This window comes from Trachypithecus francoisi, unplaced genomic scaffold (genome assembly GCF_009764315.1).
Source record: "Trachypithecus francoisi isolate TF-2019V2 unplaced genomic scaffold, Tfra_2.0 Lachesis_group15, whole genome shotgun sequence".
NCBI lineage: Eukaryota > Metazoa > Chordata > Mammalia > Primates > Cercopithecidae > Trachypithecus > Trachypithecus francoisi.
In genome coordinates, this window is record NW_022681460.1 from 17,185,969 (window position 1) to 17,208,774 (window position 22,806).

Below are 22,806 nucleotides of genomic sequence, written 5' to 3' on the forward strand. Positions count from 1 at the left end.
TGAAAGCTTATATGCTATAGGTTTTCTTGGTAAAGGTCTGCTTCTGTGTCACCAGATGCCACTGGCTAAATTATTGAATTAAAATGTTTGTGGGAACCTTCTCTATGAACTATGTTGGGCTTTTGAAATTGTTTTCTTCCTGTCAGGGGACATTATACATATGGTCTTCGTAGGCATATAGTGGGTAGCAACTAAAGAGTGTTGTTGTTTTTTTCTTCTGTTGACTATAGATTCTGCTATCATTTACTAGATGATTGTGTTGAAAAACTGTCGTTGGTGGCAGAAAAAAGAAATGAAAGGAACTCATTAAATACTGGAGATGGTGATTCTCAGTATTTATTTTTAAAAGGAAAATTCTGATAACTATGTAGTGAATAAATGCTTTTTCAAAACTCTCTTTTATTTTAAAAGAAAGCTTTGCAGCATGAGTGTCCTAGTTTTTATTCATTCTATTAATTGCAATTATCTTTATGACAGATTTAATAACGTGTTTGGAACGAGCTAGCCATTATTTGAAGACAGAATACAGGTAAATATAGGTATCCTAACTGTGTTGCAGTAGTTGTGTATTGCTGAACATTTTGTTTTCCTTCATGTTAAACCAGATACGTTTGTGCTTAAAGCTCTTTTTAACCATTCATGTTGTAACTAATGAAGAATATTTGAAATAGTTTCTTATATAGCAGGAAGTCAGCAAACATTTTCTGTCAAGGGGTAGATAATAAATATTTCAGGTTTTCCAGGCCATACAATCTCTGTTGCATTTATTCATATAATCTCTGTTGCTGTTGTAGCAAAAAAAAGCAGCCATAGACAATGTATTCACTAACAGACATGCTGTGTTTCAGTAAAACTGTATTTACAAAAACATCAGTAGGGTGGATTTGGTCCACAGGCCATAGTTTGCTGACCCCTGAGTTCCACTATAGGGCTGGTGAATCATTACCGAGTCTAGACTGTATTTTTTTTTCCTGGCTGGTATTTGAGAGTGACTTTTACAATTCTTTCATTTGGGAGGAGGTGCATTTTGTCTTTACCACTAGAGAAAAACCTACTGCAAATAAGAAGATGAAAATTTTCAACCCAGCTTTAACCTGAAAAACTACTTAGCCACTTTGATGCACATTTCCTTATCTATCAAGTAAAACAGTCTAAAGCAGAATTTCTTAGCCTTGGCACTGTTGATATTTTAGGTCAGATAATTCTTTATATTGCAGGGCTGTCCTGCGCATTGTTAGATATTTAGCAGCGTCCCTGGCCTCTATGTCCTAGATGTCAGTTGTGATAACCAAGAATGTCTCCAGACATTGCCGAATGTCTCGTGGTGGGCAGAATTGCCCCCAGTGGAGAACCACTGTCTAGAGATCATTGTCAACAACACTAACAAAAACTGTGACTTTTTTTTTTTTTTTCTGAGACACGGTCTTGCTCTCTTGCCCAGGCTGGAGTGCAGTGGTACAATTATAGCTCCCTATAGCCTCAAACTCCAGGGCTCAAAGTATGCTTCTGCCTCAGCCTCCCAAGTGGCTGGGACAACAGGTATGCACCATCATAGCTGGCTGATTTTTAAATTTTTAAAGAAATGGGTGTCTTTCTGTATTGTCCAAGCTGATCTCTAACTTCTGGACTCAGCTTCCCAAAGTGCTGGAATTACAGGTGTGAAGCATGGCACCCACCTATGACTCTCTGGAGTGCTTTCCTAGTGCCCGGTATAGCTCTCTGCACTTAGCACAGAGTAAGTCGCTCTTGTGAACATTTCAACATGTCTGCAAGGAAGGTTCTGTTACATCCTAAAAAACAAGGTACAAACCAATTAAGACTTGCTGAGGGCTACATACCTCCTAAGTGTAGCCAGGGAGTCAGGCTTAAGAGCCCATGGTCCTATCTCAGACATTTGGACATTCTAATGAATGAGATTATTTTATGTGCAGAAACAACTCTAGTGTTAACTAATATTAAGTCTAATAGGGGGAATAATTAAAATGAGCAATAATTAAATGTTGCTTTTAAAGTTACTGTTCATCCAATATACACATATGCCAATATTATCTCTTCTAGCTATACCTCTACAGTCCCAGTTGGTGATAGGGCCTCTGGGTAGCAAATGGTCATTTCCTATTCTCCTAAAGGGAATATATCCAAGCTTACAAGGTGGCATTTTGGTGCCAGACATCTCAGCTTTAGCCCAGCCATTTTGTAGTATTTAGATTAAATAAAAGGCCTGGTGACTAATACAGGTCCACAAGCGCTCATCTGTAATTATGAAGTATAGAAAGTTTTGAAAGCCTTTTGTAGCTCATTTGGTGGTGATTGTTGATTACTGTGACCTTAAATTAGTTTGACAGCAAAATTGGACTAGGTTAACATGAGACCATTTAATCTTTACATATGTTATTTAATATGACTATTAAGGCATTTGACACAGGTATTTTAATGTTTTTTATTAATGTCTGCAGACCCCACCAGTGTATCATGTCATATACATCATTAGAACTGTTTTACTTTTCTAGAAGCCAAGAAATTCTGAATTCTGAAATACAGCTGATTCTAAGGGAATTGGCTCTAGGGAATTGTTACCCTGTAATGGGAATTCTCACTATTTTTATTTCTTAATTCCATGAGTACTGCTGCAATGCAGGGACTCCAAAAGGTCAATGGGAAAAAATTATGGAATGTTTATTTGGATAGTTTTGATAATTACTTGTTACATATATAATTTGCCAAGTCAGCAAGAGGACACTGAGAGGAAATGAAATAAAAACAACTTCTGTTCTGGAATCTGTTTGGGCTGGTACACTCTTTTTAAACAAACCAAGTAAACATTATGTAAAGTGGTATATATATAGAAGTAAGGGCACATGGCATGCATCTTCAAAGCTGACAACATTCTTATAATACTTTGGCTTCCTTTTTGTGTGTTTTTTATAGATGTTTATGGCTGTCTTCATATCTTGTTGATATGTTGACACTTGAAGGGACTAGAGATGAAGAAACAATCTAAGAGAGATTATATGCAGTATCAGGGTCCCACTGCTAGCTAAGTAGTGCCGGAGACTGGGCCTCTCTGCTCCTAGCACTGACACCCTTTGGCTGCACCACATGCTATGACATATTTCTGGAAAGTTTTATGAAAAATGACTATTAAGTAAATTGAATCCTAATTTTTTTTTTTTTTTTTTTTGAGACGGAGTTTTGCTCTTGGTCCCCAGGCTAGAGTACAGTGGTGTGATCTGGTCTCATTGCAAACTCCGCCTCCCAGGTTCAAGCGATTCTTCTGCCTCAGCCTCCCAAGCAGCTGGGATTACAAGCATCTGCCACCACACCGGGCTAGTTTTTCTGTATTGTTAGTGGAGATGGGGTTTCACCATGTTGGCCAGCCTGGTCTTGAACTCCTGACCTCAGGTTATCCACCCACTTTGGCCTCCCAAAGTGCTGAGATAACAGGCGTGGGCCACTGTGCCAGCCTTGGAATCCTAATTTTAAAATATATACTCTTTTTCTGATTGCAAAAGTATTTCATAATTAATGTAGACCAGACCATCTAATATGGTAGCCACTAGCCACGGGTAGCTAATGAACACTTGAACTGTGGTGAGTGCAAATTGAGATGTGTTGTATAAAATGCACCCCAGATTTTGGAAGTTAAAAAAAGAGAAAATATCTCACTGGTATTTATTTCTGTTTATTACATGTAGAAATGATAAAATTTGAACATGCTGGATTAAATAGAATATATTGTTAATTTTGCATGTTTCTTTTTACTTTTTAAAAATATGACTACTCGAATATTTAAATTTGTGTATGTGGCTCCCATTTCTATCAGACTGTGCTAATATAATGGCAATATTACAGTATATATAACATGGAAAGTGAAAGTTCCTCACAATCTTACTGCCAGAGAGAATCTAGGGATATTCTTGTCTTTTTTATCCATAGAAAACAATATTGTTACATATTTTGAACATTTCTTATAGAAACAAGATTATACTATATATAATGTTTAGAAATGTTTCTGTTTCTGAAAAATATTTATTGGTTGTCTTAGAATCAAGTAAAACGCATGAGGGAAGCTCATTGTTTAATAGACTTTATGGTGAATCCTTATATAAAACAAAGAATTATTGTGTAAAAGTTACCTTCAGATGAACGTTGTAGATCAATCTGTATTTTCACAAATCAGGTTTCTAATTTGCCGTTAAAGCAAGATATTATATGGAGGGCAGAAAATACTTTAAAACTTTAAGTACAGTTTAATATTTTTTGGTTGTGTAATTTAATAAAATATAAATTATTTATTTTTCTTTTTCCAGCAAATTCTGCCCAGCTGGTTGTAGAGACGTAGCAGGAGACATTTCTGGGAATATGGTAGATGGATATAGAGATGTAAGTAATTGAGGGTAATGGCAGAGAATGAATTAAAAGGAGTAAGTGCTTTACTCTGTGTAAATTAATTACTGAGTAAAGTCAAATGAGATAAAAAAAAAACTCTAGATAGATGCATGAGTCTCTCTTCTCTGAGAATAAATGAAATAAGTATAAAAACCAAGGTTACCCATGCATTCATTCCTATTTCTAGCATTTCCAGCTAAGCTTATTATAAAGGAAATGAAAACCAAAACTTTACCATCTGACAGTGTTATTCCATTCACTTTTTGTAAGAGGTTATAGATTTGCATCCTTTTTGTTATGGTTTATTTCTTTGACATTCCAACTGGTTCCTGTAATAGAGCAAAGGACGTGAATGGCTCAGGCGATTCTTAAATGACTACAGGGAATTAAGAGAAATAAAAAGTTGACATTTTTCCCAGCAAAAGAAAGTTTTATTTATTATTTTCCTGTTCTATGCAAGAAATGTAAGAATTATGTATAGTAAGAGAAATAGCATAGTTTTTTCTTACTGTGGATGTTTATCTTACCTCCTGACAGAGCTATATTTTTTAGCATAACAGGTAAATGATTTCCTGTGTGGTAGATGGGAGTACATGATCCGTAAATGCTGGCAAACAGGTTTCCTATTTGACTCACTAACTGATTTTGCACTATTTGCTTTTAGAATGATTTTATCTGGAAGGAAATTTTGTGTTTCGAAAGCTACTCTCTTCGAAGAACTCGGATTAGTGCCTTTTTGCATATGTCAGTGTCATGGATGTATTAAATACTTATTGCTGCATAATAATATTACCATAAACTTAGAGGCTTAAAGTGGCACATATTTATTATCTCATTTTCTGTGGGTTAGGAGACTGGACATGGTTTAGCTGGGTTCTCTGCGTCAGGGTCTTATAAGGGTGCAGCAAACATGTCAGCTGGGGCTGCAATCTCATTGGAGGCTCAACTGGGGAAGGATCTGCTTCTAAGCTCATGTGGTGTTGACAGCGTTCAATTACTTGTGGATTATTGGATTGAAGGCCTCGGTTTCTTCCTGGATTTTGCCTGGAGGCCATCCTCAGTTCTTGCCATGTAGACCTTCCCAACGTGGCCACTTGCATCCTCAAAGCAAACAAGGGAGAGTCTTTGAGCAAAGGCATCTCCTAGCAAGATAGATTACACTCTTACATGATGTTATCATGGGAGTGGTATCCCCTCACTTTTGCCATATTCTTATAGACTTAGAAGAAAATCTCAGCTCCCATCCACACTCAGGGGGATTCAGAGGAATCCCACAAGATGGGATACAGGGAGCGGGGATCAATGGGGATTATCTTGGAGTCTACCTCCACAGTGCCTTCATCTTGGGAAATGTGTTCAGTTGTAGCAAGTCTTTTCAGAAGAATTTTGCAACATCAAAGCATATCCTGTAGGTCAGGGTAACAGAATATGTAAAATAAATAATTAGAGGAGCTGTTGAAGAAGTAGGTACCCTGTCTCAGGGAAGAATATATTGTCTTACAGAGCTATTGTAGAAAAGGTATTGGTTTATTCTGTGTTACTCCAAAAGGCAGAACTGGGATCAATGGATAAAAGTTATAGGGATGCCAATTTCAGCTGCATATGAGGAATAATCGAACAATGCAAAATGGGATAGGCTGTCTCGAGAAACAGTGATTTCCTAGTCACTGGAAATGTCAGGTGTAGATGTTAAAACCATTTGTCAAGGATAGACTGTCTTTGTGTGGGAAGGCTGCTGTGGAGTAGAGACAGGGGTGGTCTGTCAGGAGGTGTGAGGGGGGAACTTTAAAGGCCTTTTTGAATTTTTGAGATTAGGTAGTTCTGTCTCCTACTGACAAATTTAGGCATCCAAATTGGTGTATGTTTCCAATGCCAGGGAAGGAATATGGGCTTAAGATCTGCCTCACCTGCCCCCAGAACAGTTTTTCTTTTGGCACCTTCTCCCCAGCCTGCTAACTAAACCATCTGTTTTTAAGCAGAACACATCACTTAATTAATTTGTTTCAGCAATTCTCCTCTCCCCAGAATGTTCAAGAAGTACTGTAAAATAGAGACAGTAAACATGTAGTGCGCTGCAGTTTAGGAGGAGAAGGGGAGAAACTGGGCCTCTTGTACACACCCAGAAAAAGCCAGAAGGAAATACATTATAATGGCAAGTGATTATCTCTGGGTAGTGACAATATGAGTGATTTTTTTTTTCATTATTTCCAACATCTCTATAAAGAATGCAAATTTTATGAAGAAAACATTGATATGGTAATTAGGACTATAACAGCACAGAAATAATTCATATTATGGAAAGAGGCATATATTTGATAATTTAACATTTTGCTATCATTCCACCAACATTTTTATGCATGTGCTTTATTCTACCTTACTGGTTTTGGTTCATATTTTATTAAATGCAATCTAAAATGTTTACTTTTTTGTTACACTTCCTTTTAAAACATTGTCAACACTGTTTTAGTACAAGTTGATTTTTCCTAAAGGAAGAGTTAAGAAAATGCTGGGATGATTTGATAGTTGCTTGAAAGTCATTTAGCCTTAGTTCACACTGATCTATTTGGCCATCATTTATGGCTTAGTGAGCTTCAGAGATGTTTATTGTAGATGATACCATCCACCTCCAATTGCCTGAGCCATGCAGGTATTCTCTTCAGCTGGCCATTGCATTCCCTTTCCTAAAGAATTGTTACATTTACATTATTCTGTTTAAGTATATTTTGTTTAGGATAATTTACTAATTAAAACCATTTGTCAGGGGTAGCTGAACGTCTTAGTATCAAGTAAAATTCATTAGGGAAGCTCGTCATTTTGTTTGTTTGTTTGTTTGTTTGTTTGTTTTTTGAGACGGAGTCTAGCTCTGTCACCCAGGCTGGAGTGCAGTGGTGTGATCTTGGCTCACTGCAAGTTCCACCTCTTGGTTTCACGCCATTCTCCTGCCTCAGCCTCCTGAGTAGCTGAGACTACAGGCGCCTGCCACCATGCCCCGCTAATTTTTTGTATTTTTAGTAGAGACGGGGTTTCACCGTGTTACCCAGGATGATCTCGATCTCCTGACCTCATATCCATCTGCCTTGGCCTCCCAAAGTGCTGGGATTACAGGCTTGAGCCACTGTGCCCAGCCAGGAAGCTTATTGTTTAATAGACTTTATGGTGAATCCTTGTATAAAACAAAGAATTATTGTGTAAAAGTTGCCTTCAGATGAACATTGTAGATCAATATGTATTTTTTCACAAATCAGGTTTCTAATTTGCCATTAAAGCAAGATATTATATGGAGGGCAGAAAATACTTTAAAACTTTAAGTACAGTTTAATATTTTTTGGTTGTGTAATTTAATAAAATATAAATTATTTATTTTTCTTTTTCCAGCAAATTCTGCCCAGCTGGTTGTAGAGACGGTCTGCTCTACAGAACAGAATGTACATAGGCTAAGTACATATGCTAGGTAATATGTACCCGTGTACACAGGCTAGGTAATACGGCTTTCCAATATTTACATTTCAGTGAGACTTAGACTTCAAAATACCTAAAAAATAAAGGCATAAATTGTGCCATCTCTTCCAAAGGGAATTTTCAAAAGTCAGGTTCAATAAATGTGAATTTTAAAAATCAGTACCAGCCGGGCACGGTGGCTCACGCCTGTAATCCCAGCACTTTGGGAGGCCGAGGCAGGCGGATCACAAGGTCAGGAGATCAAAACCATCCTGGCTAACACAGTGAAACCCCATCTCTACTAAAAATACAAAAAATTAACTGGGCATGGTAGCGGACGCCTGTAGTCCCAGCTACTTGGGAGACTAAGGCAGGAGAATGACGTGAACCCAGGAGGTAGAGTGCGCAGTGAGCCGAGATCGCGCCACGGCACTCCAGCCTGGGTGACAGAGCGAGACTCCGTCTCAAAAAAAAAAAAAAAAAAAAAATTCAATACCAAAAAAGTGGCAACTTAAATAAGCGTCAATTTTCTTTAAGTTGCACGGATGAGGGAGTGACTGTTTTGAAGAAAATAATCCTGGAAAATGCTGGTAATTTTATCATAATAATATGATAGTGAAACTTTATGGCTAGTCTTTTGGAGATGTATCCTATAGCCTACAATTAATATTAAAAGAAATGGCAAAAAACCACAATTACTTTTGCAGCAACCTATTATGGAAAGCCATAGCTGCAATTAAATAAAATTTTTATAAAAAGGGTATACACCATTGAATTCCTTCAATACTGGGTACTGTGAGAAAGGAGAACATTTGTTGGCCAATGATGCTGTTAGATCCTGTTGCTCGTTGGCCTGCGAACCTGTCCTCTTACAGCCAAGGAGGCTCTGGAACATTCCAAGTCCATTGAGAGCTCTCTATAGGCAGGGTTCCTAGGATGAAGACCAGTGATCCCAAGGACAGTGGGAATAGCTGCCCAGCAGACCACTGAACCAATGTGGTTTTCATTCCGGGGTTTAGCAAGGAAGACAGGCCTGCATGTGTCCTGTAAAAGGTGCACTGGGTACCCTTTAGAATCACAAAGTGACAGACCTTCAGAAAAGACACTAGACCAGCAGTCCCCAACCTTTTTGGCAACAGGAACCACTTTTGTGAAAGACAATTTTTCCACAGACTGGGTGGGGGATGGTTTCAGGATGAAAGTATTCCACCTCAGATTACCAGGAATTAGATTCTCATAAGGAACACACAACCTAGATTCCTCACATGCGCAGTGCTCAGTAGGATTTGCACCCCTGTGAGAATCTAATGCATTTGCTGATCTGACAGGAGGTAGAGCTCAGGCTATAATGTGTGCTCGCCCACCCCTCACTTCCTTCTGTGTGGCCTGGTTCCTAACAGGCCACTGACCAATACCAGTCCACAGCCTGGGGGCTTGGGGACGCATGCACTAGACTGCATCGAGTCTAGGCTTGTCGTTGTCCAGAGGAATGGGAAGCCAGGTCAGGAGCGGTGGAATGACTTGCATATACCTCATGGAGTTAGAGGCAAAGCCAGGATGACAAGATAAATTGCTAAATTTAAATTCTGGACTTTTCAGTTGGTTCCTCCATTTTGTTTGGACCCAGGAGTCCAAACTGATGATAAGGAAGCTTTTTAATGAAAGAAAATTCAGGAAAAAATACACAGAAAATTCAGGAAAGATAACAATGCAAGCTGCATTCTTATTAAAGAGTACAATCTTTTTGTCTTCTAATTTTAATTATTTTTTTCCTCCAAAATTAGGGAGGGTAGTATTTGCATCTCTGCTTCAGCCTTATCATGTTTTCTCTTTTTTTTCTATTGTGAAATCTTTCTTTTGTTATGATAGCAGTTATTGCAAAACTGACTCACTTTGCCAAACCTAATCTAGTTTGGGAAATATGAACTCTCTAAATTGACTATCACAAAGTTCTCAACTATATTGCAAATATATTAACTGCAAAATATGATTTGTCTCATTAGTCCTCATAGTATTGTAACTTAAGTCTAAGGGAACTTTTCCATTGTAAATAAGGTAAGCAGCATTGTCATTAACAAAAACAGAAATTCTTGAGTCCAGTTATTGAGACACAATTTCATGAGCTGCCTTTCTATGTTGGCATTAATACTCATGAAGAAGTGGAGCATAGCTAAGGTTTATTTAGGAAATTATGTTTCTTATCCCCTCACTCCTGGATCTGAGTGCCTTATCACCCTTCCACAGAGGTCTTTGCTTGGGGACCTACAGGCCTGGATACCCCATAGAAAGTTCTAGTCATTTCTGTAGCCCCAGTTCCTGACAGAGCCAATTCCAATCCCACAACCACCTATAAAGCAGAACCAGTCTGCTGCTCCTGCTGCATCTGTCAGAACAGCCAGCAGCCTGCTGACACCTCACATCGAACATCGCAGGGCTGAGCTGGCACTGGCTTTTTGATGCCTCCTGAGGGGATTCAGGAAGTGAGATGGAGGCCGTCAGCCCTGAGTTGCTCATCATCCCTCTAGGAACTTCGTTAAGCTTTCTGTTCCATTTAATGTTCTGTGGCTGTCATTACCGTTGTCGTTTTGGTACCTTGATAAATCTCTAAATTAATTTAAAAATGAATATGTGGAATTGAAAGTTCAGCTTCATAAATGATAACTTGGCATGTGTGTCTAATAGCCTAAGTATAAGAAACTGGATCTGTTATCGATTTCTGCTTAACAGGCCACTCCAAAACGTAGTGGCTTGAAGTAGCAGCCACTTTATTTGCTGATGAGTTTGAGGGTGATCATTTGGGCTCCACCCACACTGAATTGGATTAGTAAGCTCCCTTAGCCTGGAATCACTCTTGTGGCTACCATCATATGGCAGATTAACTGGGGCTCAAGAGTCTAAGGTGGCTTCAGTCACATGTGTAGCGGTTGGCTTGGCCCTGTTATCTGCAGCAGAACAAAGTAAGCCACATGGCCCAGAGTCAGTGAGGGAGGTGACCACTCCAGGGCATGGCCATTGGCAGGCTTTATTCATTGGGGCTACTACTATAAATTACCACAGAAACAAAATAGAAAACGCCAACTATATTTTAACTGTGTTCTTTTAAGTTCTGCATAATAATGTTGCTGTTTTTCAGACCTCTTTATTGTGCAAAGCTGCCATCCATGCAGGAATAATTGCTGATGAACTGGGTGGCCAGATCAGTGTGCTTCAGCGCAAAGGGATCAGTCGATATGAAGGGATTCTGGCCAATGGTGTGCTTTCGAGGGAGTAAGTACTTTTTTTCAGTACCGTTTGTTCTGAGTAGAAGGTAACCCTGAAGGATAATTAATCAGCTCACAACTTTGAAAAGACAGCAGGGATGTGATAGCAAGGGTTTGTCTACTGGAAAAATATGCATGAGTGCTTAGAGCAGCATTTCTGGTCTCTGCGTGGATGATAAATGTAGCAATCAGAAAGCTCACTGCTTATGCTGACATGTAAATTAAAATGGCGCACTCTGAAGCCCTGGGGCAGAGGAATATTTTTACCCTCAGGTGCTTTTGTGGGAGAAAATAAAGGCTTAATCCTTTTTGGGTTTTTACAACTTCAGTAAATTACTGGTTGTCTCCAATATTATCATCAGCTGAAACCCTTACAGAACCACTGAGCTCCCTGAAAGACTCCTAGAGACAGTCGTTCAGTGATGAGTTTGGGAAGTGAAAAAAGGTGGCCTTTATTAACACTGTTTAAAAAGATGGCCTTTGTTAACGTTATATTCTTCATTTGTTTTTATCCTGTGCTCTTTTAGCTTCATGAGAAAAAAAAAATGTGTTAAGTGCTTTAAATGGTTCAACTTCAGCTTTTCATATTTTCAGATTTCCTCAGCCACTAGAAAATGTACAACTAGAGCTGTGTAAAACTCAATGTCAGCCTGCCTTGTGGTCCAGACGTCCACACATATAAACAGGCAGCTCAGAATGGCCAAGTGGGAGACACTCCCGGAGTGGAAACCTAGTGAGGGAAAAGTGCTCCTTGAACCACTGTATTTCTCTCTCTCATTCTCTCCTTCTGCCTTCTGCAACTCTGTTTCTTGGACAGGTTTTCACATGGCCTGGGTTCCAAGAATAAGGCACAAGACAGAGGTTTTAGGCGTTTTGGGATCCGTAAGTCGGGGAAAAAATGTCAGGACCTATATGTTCTGTCACTCATTAATCTGTATGATGTTCTCCCCCTGCCCCTGCTAGTTTGCCCTAGCCCCCTCTTGCATCAGAAGGAACATGGTCATACTTTACTGTTCCATTTTCACAATGGATGGTGGGCCATCTTATCTTGGATAGGTTCTCAAGCTAGTCAGCATAGATATGGTGACTCTGATGTTATTTTGATAATTGTATAGTAGTGTTTTCCTTCCCCCTCCTACTTTTTATTTAAGTGTATTATAGTTAGCAATGTCATAGATCAAATAGATATCCTGACCACAAGTTGTGACATTGCTTTTGTTGGAAAATGTGTCTTAAGTTCTGCAGAACCAACTTATGAACTCACATATAAACTTTGGGCCTAACACCCATTTCATGATTGGGGTTGTTGGCTCATGCTCATAGGCAGTGGCATTTGGAAGCAGTAACTGAAGTTAGGGGAGAGGTGGTTAGGTCATCTTCACGAAGAAGGTGAGTCTTGTGTTTGATGGAAGGCAGGAACAATGCTTAGAGGGATTATAGGGGTAGGGTCAAGACTGAGGAGCAATGTTAGAGAGGGGTGGTGGTTAGAGAGCATGGTGCCATTGGCACACCATGCTCGTGGCCAGCATGCTCGCGGCCAGGAGGCTGGCTAGTGGGTGTCTGTGGAGAAAAGGCAGAGCCTCTCACTGGCAATTCTGAGTTCAGGGTCAGGGTGGGGGTAACTACAGAAGATGTTCCAACATAACTCTTTCACAGGCAATGCAAGTCGTACTGTACGTAATCCACAAAAGACTTCCATCCACCAAGGACAGCGGTGCGTGCCGGGCACTTGGACATGCAGGCTTACCTCACGATATTTGTGTTCTCTGCCTACCATGACCCTCCCATTTACTTTCCCCTTTTGGATAGATTTTTAGCTATGAGAGGACACAAAGTGTTCTTTTCATATTACCTGAACATTCAAAGACAAGTCTCTAAATTTGTGCCAAGGTTTAAGATGCAAAAGTTTAGTAACAGTATGCTATTAGAAACTAAAATCTTGACTCAAATGAATAAAATGATACATATATACTCACATATATGTAACATTTTTCACAAATATTTGCCACATACGTTTCAGAACATTAAAATTTCCTGATTTATAGTAAAAGTGATCACTTATGAACAGTAAATCTTTAAATACCAACTTGACCTTGACTTTTGAGAATGTATTCTTTTTTATGTTTTTTGATAGTTTCTTCTGTTGATACAAGGGTGCTACTTCAGGAAGATAACAGGCTCTAGCCTGAATTTGTTAGGTGCTACCACCTCCAAGCAGGAACGAAGAACTACCCTTTGGCTTTCAATCTGTTTTTTGGAATCATTTGTCTGTATTTGTATACATCTGAATGCTCTTTTTGTAGGAAAACAGGATAACAAAAAGTTTAACTTGGATTTTATCCTACTTTTGAACAAGCATTATTAAAACTATTGAATAAATTAGACTTTATGTTCTCAGTTAACTTCTGCTACGTCGACTGGACTTAATACATACATATATAATATATTTTATATAATTTGAAAAGTATATATTATTTTATAATATATAATTATATAATTTTATATATATAATTTGAAGTTAAACTTCCATGCAAAAAGCAGAGTACAGAAATCTAAACCATTAATGAATTAGAAAAGGTTTTCCTTCATATTCCTTATAGTTATTTGTACTAATTGTCTGATTTTTATTTTGGGAGGAGTATAGAAAGTTCAGCATCATATCAAGATCTCTTCTTATTTCGAGGTCTGTGATTTTGCACTGACTTTTTGCACTGAGCAAATAGTTAACTGTATGTTCACACAGCCTCTTCCACTCATTTAGATTTGAAATCTTCAGGGAGCAGTTGTTTTTATCTGTGTTGTTTTGCTCTTGGGGAAACACTGTACATGCGGTCATTGAACTTATGTTCCCACACATGATTGTTTGGCATTCAGGAAAAACCAGAGAAGGAAGCATTGCAGCTGAGGAAGGAGTCCCTAAAGTAAATATCCAGGGCTCTTCTGGGATTCATCTCCGGTCAGGTCATTTCCTTGATTTGAAGAGACCAGAATGGTATCAGGAAGAGGGACTGACCTCATACAGAGAACGATGGTGCTAACCATCAGAAGCGAAAACCTTCTTTCTGTTTCCATCAGATGATTCTTGATTGCTTCTGTAGCCCTCTGGGAAGGCTCCTTACTCCTGTAATCTGATTGAATTCATTCACTCTAATGTGTGAATGCTTCAGAACCCTAACCTCCCTAGGGTGTTTTTATTTTTAAAAGAATAGGCCTATTAACCTATAGAATTCTTTAAGTGGTCTGTATGTAATTCGTTCAATGGAATTAAATGGAAAAACATTTTCCAGTTGATAACGGAGGAAAGCCAGACAGAGAACTGTTAGAAGCAGAGCTTCTCCTGGTTTCTTCTCAGGATTAACTCTAAAGTTATCCTTTCCATACTTTTTGGTCAACAACAAAACGAATATTTCATGGCAATGGGAGTGAGCTTAGTTTCTTAGGGTTGTCGCAGCATTATTTAGGCTTATTTGAGCCACATTTCAAATTTAACAGCATAGGAACATTAGAGAAAATGGAAAAAGAGACAAAAGAGAGGTTCTACATAAATCTTAATACAATTTTAATATGAATAGCGCCTTTCTTTGTGTGTCAGGAGAGTTGAGTTCTCATCCAAGCTTTTTTGCTAACTGTGAACTTAGGCAAGTCCCAGGACCCGTGTGGGTCTGAGTTTTTTCATGTAAATAATGATTGGTGCCTGCATTATGTTCAATGCAGAGATTATAGAAGAACCTATATGTAGAATACCAGGGTTTATGGAGTCTGCCAAGCATAGACAATGTGAAAGAGAAAATCTATTCTAGAGAGTTTCACTACCCATTACTTCTAAAAAGAGCTTTTGATGGGAAGGTACTTATACTCTTGGCCAGAGTACTTTTGGGTTCTTTGTGGATTTCATGTTTGAGTACTCTCAGTGTCCATTATTCCCATCTCTAATTCAGAATTAAACATTTAAAATAATAAGCAGCACCGAGATTGTCAAATAGTTGTAAAAAGTTGGGCACAACCGGGGCATCTGCCTTTTGGTGTTTACCTCTAGTATCTAATACCGTGCACGTAAAGCTAATGTTGAGGCCCCCAGATTTTCCATTCGTTCTATGTATTTTTCATACCACTGACTTTGTGAAGGATTTTTTTTTTTTTTTTGAGACGGAGTCTGTGAGGGATTATTTTAAAGGTTGATCTGGTCTTCAAAGGTAGATAAGGACATTCCTGTGGCCTTAGGAATCTCTTCTGCACTGAAGGAGACAACTGCAGAATGAGGCTGATGCGATCATTTCTCGTGTGATAGTGATAGAGGCAGCAGTGAGGCCAGCTCACTGACATGCTGTGTGTTTTCTCCAGCTGTTCCTTGTCATCCAGGAGCAGGAGCTGGTTCAAGGCTTGGTGCTGGTTGCTACAGTAGGTAGGAGTATGGCTGTGGAGAGAGAGACAGGGCGGAGACTGTCCCAGAGTAACACTGCTGAAACAAGATGCTCAATGAGAGTCGAGAGATCTGTGGGGAAGGCAGATGGAAATGAGTGGGACACTTTAAGGTGACTGCTGAAACAAAGGGAGATTTCAGGGCAGTAATCCTTTCTGTCTTCATCATCTTGCATTAATTGATTGAGATGTAAGGTTATTCCTGAGACTGTATATCTACACATTCCTTTCCAATAAATTCAGCATGGTGGAAATAGCACAGGATTCTGATTCAAAAGCAGCATCTCAGAGTCCTAGCCCCTTGTCACCTGTATGAATTTAGGAAAGTTGCTTACCTTCTGTGGGTCTGAGTTTCCTGTTCTATAAAATACTGATGATGAAGATAATACCAGTAGGTTTGCAGGGGTGCTGTGAGGATCATGTGAGGAAGCACAGGTGGGAAAGCTCTGGGATGTAGCTATATTAGTCACTAAGATCTAGGTAAGCAACTCACCTTCTCATGTTTGTCTTTATTGTTTCAGTGGTTCCCTGTCAGACAAGCGATTTCTGTTTACCTCCAATGGTAAGGATCATGTTTTCCTTAAGAATTTGATATTTTCGGTGGCTCACACCTGTAATCCCAGCACTTTGGGAGGCTGAGGCAGGTGGATCACGAGATCAGGAGATTGAGACCATCCTGGCTAACACGGTGAAACCCCATCTCTGCTAAAAATTCAAAAAATGAGTGGGCTTGGTGGCGGGCGTCTGTAGTCCCAGCTACTTAGGAGACTGAGGCAGGAGAATGGCACCAGGAGACGGAGCTTGCAGTGAGCCGAGATCGCACCACTGCACTCCAGCCTGGGTGACAAAGCGAGACTCCGTCTCAAAAAAAAAAAAAGAATTTGATATTTTGAAAGTCTCAAACTCCTGGGCTTAAGCAATCCTCTTCCTTCAGCCACCCACACCAAATCTTCTTGACTTAACCATCCATAGGACAATAAGCCTAATTAACATTAAGCAGAAAATATGTTTCTTTGTAATCTAAACTCTCTCTCAGACTTTTGCCAAAAATAGTAAAAAGTGAAGTATTTATTTTAAGATAAATTCCTTTATCTTAGATTTTAAGAGAAAAAGCTTTCAAATATTGCAATTTGGTTTGTTACTATTTTGAATAAAGTTACTGAAAATGAGTATACAGAATAAAGGCTTTTTAGCTTCTCCATCATGGAATGTATTCTACATAAATATTCTCTCTCAGCATAAACCATTTCAAGGAAGACACTACGAATATTTCTTCTTTGCCTTTATTTGCTGACTTCACATTGGCATATTGGGCATGGTATAGTTAAGGTCCTTTGGATGGATATTGGGTACAACATACTGATCTTCAGAGGACTTAGACACATCTGCTTTTCAAGTACGTGGAAAAAATGGGGTTCCCCTCTTATTCTAAATATTTTAAAGTGAGAAAGAACACAGCATTTTAAACCTTTAATACAGGTTGCACTTTGTTGAAATCAGGATGAATTTAGAAGGTTAGAAAATGAAATCTACAGTGGGGACGAAAAGGTCTCACTTAAAAAGGATGTGACTTGGAGGTCTATTAAAAAGAAAAGCAGTAACAGCTTCAAGACGTGGTAGTACAAATGAGTGAAATGCAAGTCTGGACCATTTAAAAGCTGGTAATTAAACACTAGATTCCATGGCAGAATAAAAGTCAACCAGTTGAATATTTCTAGGTGAGATGGGGTACTACTTTTTTTTTTTTTTTTGCTGTTATTTTATGTCTGTATCTCAAATATCTTACTGTACTCTTTTTTCCAGGTTGCAGCAGATCCTTGAGTTTAGATCCTGACGGGCAAATCAGAGCTTCTTCCTCATGGCAGTCGGTCAACGAGAGTGGAGACCAGGTTCACTGGTCTCCTGGCCAAGCCCGACTCCAGGACCAAGGCCCATCGTGGGCTTCGGGTGACAGTAGCAGCAACCACAAACCACGAGAGTGGCTGGAGATCGATTTGGGGGAGAAAAAGAAAATAACAGGTGCAGAAAATAACACAAGTGCAAAGTGCAGGGGTAGTTTCCTGACTGTAAATGACTTGCAGTTGAAAATATGCTTATTGTTTACATAGGTGCCTCTCTGCCTACCTCCAAGTTCTTGAAATATTTGAAAATGTAACAAATCTTTACATTCTTTCTGTGAAAAGAATCTGTATGCAAGTTGTAAATATGGATATATGGATTAGAGAGATTTTTTTTGTCAATGGTGAAACCTTTATATGGTATATTGTCAGTGTGAAAACATTAATCTGTGAACAGATTTTTAAATGCAACTAATATAAGTTGGCCTGTGAGATGATTTGAGGTTTCAAATGAGGGAGAAAAAAAATGAAACTTGAAATCATAATACATGTTATATTTAACAAACTTTTTAAAATAGCCTGTAAATATTATTTTCTTACAAGGAATTAGGACCACAGGATCTACACAGTCGAATTTCAACTTTTATGTTAAGAGTTTTGTGATGAACTTCAAAAACAATAATTCTAAGTGGAAGACCTATAAAGGAATTGTGAATAACGAAGAAAAGGTAAGAGGTAACCCTGGAGGCAAGAGAACTCAGTAGGAGAACAGGCCTCTATATATTTTCGTCAGTGTGTTTACATTGAATATCTCATTAATAAAAGACAGTGAGACCAGGCATGGTGGTTCATGCCTGTAATCCCCAAGCTTTGGGAGACCAAGGCAGGAGGATCATTTGAGACCATCCTGGGCAACATAGCAAGATCCCACCACTACAAAAAAATTTTTTTTTAATTACCTAAATGGGGTGGTGCACACTTGTAGTCCTAGATACTTGGAAGGCTGAGGCAGGAAGAACACTTGAGCCCAGGAGTTCAAGATTACAGTGAATAACGATTGTGCTATTGCACTACAGCCTGGGCAACAGAGTAAGATCCTGTCTCTAAAATAAAATAAAATTTTTAAAATGATGATGGGCTGGTCGCGCTGGCTCACGCTTATAATCTCAGCACTTTGGGAGGTCAAGGCAAGGGGATCATCCGAGGTCAGGAGTTCGAGACCAGCCTGGCCAATATGGTGAAACCCTGTCTCTACTAAAAATACAAAAATTAGCCAGACCTGGTGGCTGGCGCCTGTAATCCCAGCTACTTGGGAGGCTGAGGTAGGAGAATCATTTGAACCTGGGAGGCGGAGGTTGCAGTGAGCCGATATTGCACTCCAGCCTGGGCGACAAGAGCGAGACTCTATCTCAAAAAAAAAAAAAAAGGTGTTTTCCTGGCATGCAAGAATAAGAAATGTGTCCATAAAAATCTTGAGAGATCTTTGTGATTTAATTATTTTCCACTTCAGGAATGAAATACTTGTGATTTTCTTGGGAAATGATCATTGGCAATGTGAAACGGTTGCTTCAGTATAAGCATGGTGGATGTTTGAGTTGGACATTTGTCTTGGGATCCTGTTAGTGGCAATGAGAATTTGGAAGGAAACAGCAAAAGTGAGAGAGCTGAAGCCTTGCGCTCTTGAGGTTGCTTGTCTGTAGCACCAGCTAAATGTAGAAATATTAAGGTCAAATAATACAACAAGGCAATTTTAGCTTCTTTATCCAAAGTGAAATTTAAATCAGTAAACAGATGAGCAGCATGACCTTAGTTAGATAAATTGGCCCTTGTTTGCAAAGCCTCGTATCTTTAATATGGTCAGTGTCTAGAAAAATGCAACAGACATAGAATCCTTGCCTTGGTTTCATATAACCAGGTATAAGTGGGATGATAAACATCTAAAAACTAGCTAATAGAATCTTAAGGTAAAAATAACTTCCTTCTATAGGTGTTTCAGGGTAACTCTAACTTTCGGGACCCAGTGCAGAACAATTTCATCCCTCCTATCGTGGCCAGATATGTGCGGGTTGTCCCCCAGACATGGCACCAGAGGATAGCCTTGAAGGTGGAGCTCATTGGTTGCCAGATAACACAAGGTAGGGCTCAGGGCAAGCCAGTGAGTTACTCAAGTTTGATCATATTTTTTTGTTTGCCTATCATTGTTACTAATGTGGTTTTCCCAACATCCCTCCTCTCTCAGGTAATGATTCATTGGTGTGGCGCAAGACAAGTCAAAGCACCAGTGTTTCAACTAAGAAAGAAGATGAGACAATCACAAGGCCCGTCCCCTCAGAAGAAACATCCCCAGGTAGAGCAGTGATTGTTTTGTGGTTTCATAAGAAGCATAACTAGTACCCCGCTCAATATCAGTAACTTCAACAAAATTTATTTTTCTCTGTCATATAAATGCTGGAGGTAGATGATCCAGTGGTATTGGCGCATATTGTAACATGATGTATGTTTACAGCTTTTTGTTGCAGTATTATAAATAGAAAAAGATTAGGAATGAACTTATGTGCCCTTCAAACACTAGGTACGTATTTTGTGGAAAAATAAAATGTTAGCACATTCATGCAGTGGAACACTCTGCAGCCACAAAAGAAAGAATTGGTAATATAAAAAGCTCACTGAGATATAGAGGCAACTTAAAAAAAAAATAAGCAAAATACAGAACTATCTAAGTAGCACGCCACCCTTTCTGCAAAAAGGAGAAATAAAGAATAAATATCCATTCCATTGTCTCTGGAAAAATGTCAAGAAACATAATGCAGCTTTCTGTGAAGGAGGAACAGAGGTAGGAGGGACACATTCCATTCCATACTTTTGTGTACTTTTTGCATTTTGAACATGTAAGTGTATAATCTGTTCAAATAATGAACATTAAAAGTACATTTTTTCAGAATATAAAATAATTTGCATATCAATTTTACAAGATTTGGAAAGATTAGAAAAACACAAATAAGAAAACAAAACAGTATAAATCAGTATCCATAGATAATCACCAAATCTCACTGTTTCTAGTCAACTATATTTATATTTCTAACTTTAAGACAAAAATGGTAGCATATTATTCTGTTCTGCAGCATATATTTTTCATTTAACATTGTATCATGAGCATTTTCCAATGTTATTGGAAGGTTGAAAACCCCAGTTATTAACGTCTTTATAGTATATTTCACATGGATAAACCATTATTGACCATTTCCCTGCTGTTGGATGCTGAAGTTGTTTGATTTTCCCCAAATTTTCACTCTTAAAAATAACACCGCTGCTGGGTGCAGTGGCTCACGCCTGTAATCCTCGCACTTTGGGAGGCTGAGGCGGGCGGATTGCCTGAGCTCAGGAGTTTGAGACCAGCCTGGGCAACACAGTGAAACCCCGTCTCTAATAAAATACAAAAAATTAGCTGGGCTTGGCAGCATGCGCCTGTAGTCCCAGCTGCTTGGGAGGCTGAGGCAGGAGAATTGCTTGAACCCAGAAGGCGAAGGTTGCCCAAGCCGAGATCACACCACTGCACTCCAGCCTGGGTGACAGCGAGATGCCATCTCTAAAAAAAAATAACATTGCTGTTACTTATACACAAATTTTATTTTCATCTCAGTCCCTTTTCCCCTTCTTCATGAATTGCATTTTTCCATTCCTAAGCATCCCTTTATCTTCTTCCCAGAGATCACAGAAGAGAAAGATGAAGAGCAAATATTTTTCCTTTACTTTGTGTATTTTCTATAAACTTGGGGCCTGCCTTGGTGGCTGTCAAAGTGTTCTTTTTTTTAGAGCAGAAAGAGCTGTAGGAAAACATGACGAGGTGTTTCATGCAACATACTGGAAATGCTGTTTGAGGTCATCAGGCTGTACTTCCTGTTAGTCCGCAGCCCCAGAGCTCTGTAACGAGCATCCCAGTTTTCCAGGCTACTGTTATGATCCAGGTCCAAACCCGCCTGCCATCTGGGGAAATGGGTTACTTGAGCCAAAGTAGGAGCTCCAGACTGTGCTGAAATCATTTACCTGTCTTAAATAGTTCTCACCTGAGGGGTGGAGGGGGGTGGTTAAACTCCCCCCTCATTTCAGATTTTTGGAGTTTAATATGGGCCAAGCAACAAGCCCAGAGTACCTGTTAGTCCCTGAGGAACATTGAAAACTGTCTCTAGGGGACTGGGGGAGAAATTTTATTTTCCCAAACTTTAGCTAAGATTTTGAATCCTTTGTTTTTGCTTTCCAATATCGGTAAATGCCTAGCATGTGTTCATTTTCCCCCTGCATTAAATACTTAAAGACTTTTCAATTCCATGTTCAGTTTTAGATCATGAAATGTGGTTGTCGGTCATTTATGTTGTAACGTGATGGCTTTCCCTCTTCTTTAGGAGTAAACATTACAACGGTGGCTATTCCATTGGTACTCCTTGTTGTCCTGGTGTTTGCTGGAATGGGGATCTTTGCAGCCTTTAGAAAGTATGGTGACTTTACATGTTTAAATTTCTTCTCTAATTATGCAAACAAAAAACCAAAATGTTTATTCTTCAGAAATGCATACGTACAAAAGCAGCATGACTTCTTTCAAAATAAAATGTTAACTTATATTTTAAAAACAAGTTAGATAAAAGAAATAATCAAATGTTACTTTATTAATCTTTTTTTATAGACAGGGTCTCCCTGTCTCCCAGGCTGGAGTGCAGTGGTGAGATCACTCAAACTCCTGGGCTCAAGCAATTCCCCTGCCTCAACCTCCTGAGTAGCTAGGATTACTGGCATGTGCCACCATGCCCAGCTAATTTTTTATGTTTTCTAGAGATGGGATCTTGCTTTGTCACCCAGGCTGGTCTCAAACTTCTGGCCTCATTTGATCCTCCCCACCTCAGCCTCCCAAAGCACTGGGATTACAGGCATGAGCCACCGCATCCCACCATGTATTACTTCATAAGCAGTTCTTGTCATTTAGAGACCTTTGGTAAAGACCTAACCTTTGAGTATTGTTGAAGTATCCTGAAATTGACATATTGCTTTAGAAGTATCTGTGCTTTTCCTCCCTGAAGAGTAAAAGGAATATTAAATAGGCTGCTTGGGGTATCACCAAGCTGCCCAATAACTCAGCCTCCCCAAGCCTCAATTTCCTTATGTATAAAATACAGTTTACCCAGATGAGTTCTGAATCTCTTCCAGAACCCTAAAATCCATGTATATTTTAACAAATGTTAGCTATTGGATCTAAAAAAAAATGGAAAGTATTCTGAAGTTTTCTCTTTTTATATTTTAAGCAACTTCAGAATCTATAATGTGTATATTAGTAAAAATAGAATGAAGAATAGTTTCTGCCATCATGAGAGAAGGTACAAAAGTCTCTGGTTCAGGTAGATACTCATAAGCTAAAGCATGCCTCAGTGTAATGTGCTTGTATGAAATGCTTTTAAAGACACCCACAGTTTTGG

The 22,806-nt window shown here is 39.0% G+C and overlaps 1 protein-coding gene across 4 annotated transcripts in view; it reads left to right on the plus strand.

Annotated features, from left to right (window-relative positions):
- The window catches only part of DCBLD1 (discoidin, CUB and LCCL domain containing 1), an 89,462-nt gene that overhangs the window by 39,979 nt on the left and 26,677 nt on the right, over positions 1 to 22,806 (plus strand). For 3 of the 4 annotated variants that reach the window (XM_033234401.1, XM_033234399.1, XM_033234397.1), the window contains exons 4-12: positions 478 to 529; positions 4,311 to 4,383; positions 10,961 to 11,094; positions 16,028 to 16,068; positions 17,310 to 17,525; positions 17,948 to 18,072; positions 19,332 to 19,479; positions 19,584 to 19,691; positions 21,745 to 21,832. In XM_033234401.1, coding sequence (XP_033090292.1) covers positions 478 to 529; positions 4,311 to 4,383; positions 10,961 to 11,094; positions 16,028 to 16,068; positions 17,310 to 17,525; positions 17,948 to 18,072; positions 19,332 to 19,479; positions 19,584 to 19,691; positions 21,745 to 21,832 — 985 coding nt within the window. The remainder of the gene's footprint in view (positions 1 to 477; positions 530 to 4,310; positions 4,384 to 10,960; positions 11,095 to 16,027; positions 16,069 to 17,309; positions 17,526 to 17,947; positions 18,073 to 19,331; positions 19,480 to 19,583; positions 19,692 to 21,744; positions 21,833 to 22,806) is intronic. The other variant, XM_033234400.1, reaches the window with a different exon arrangement.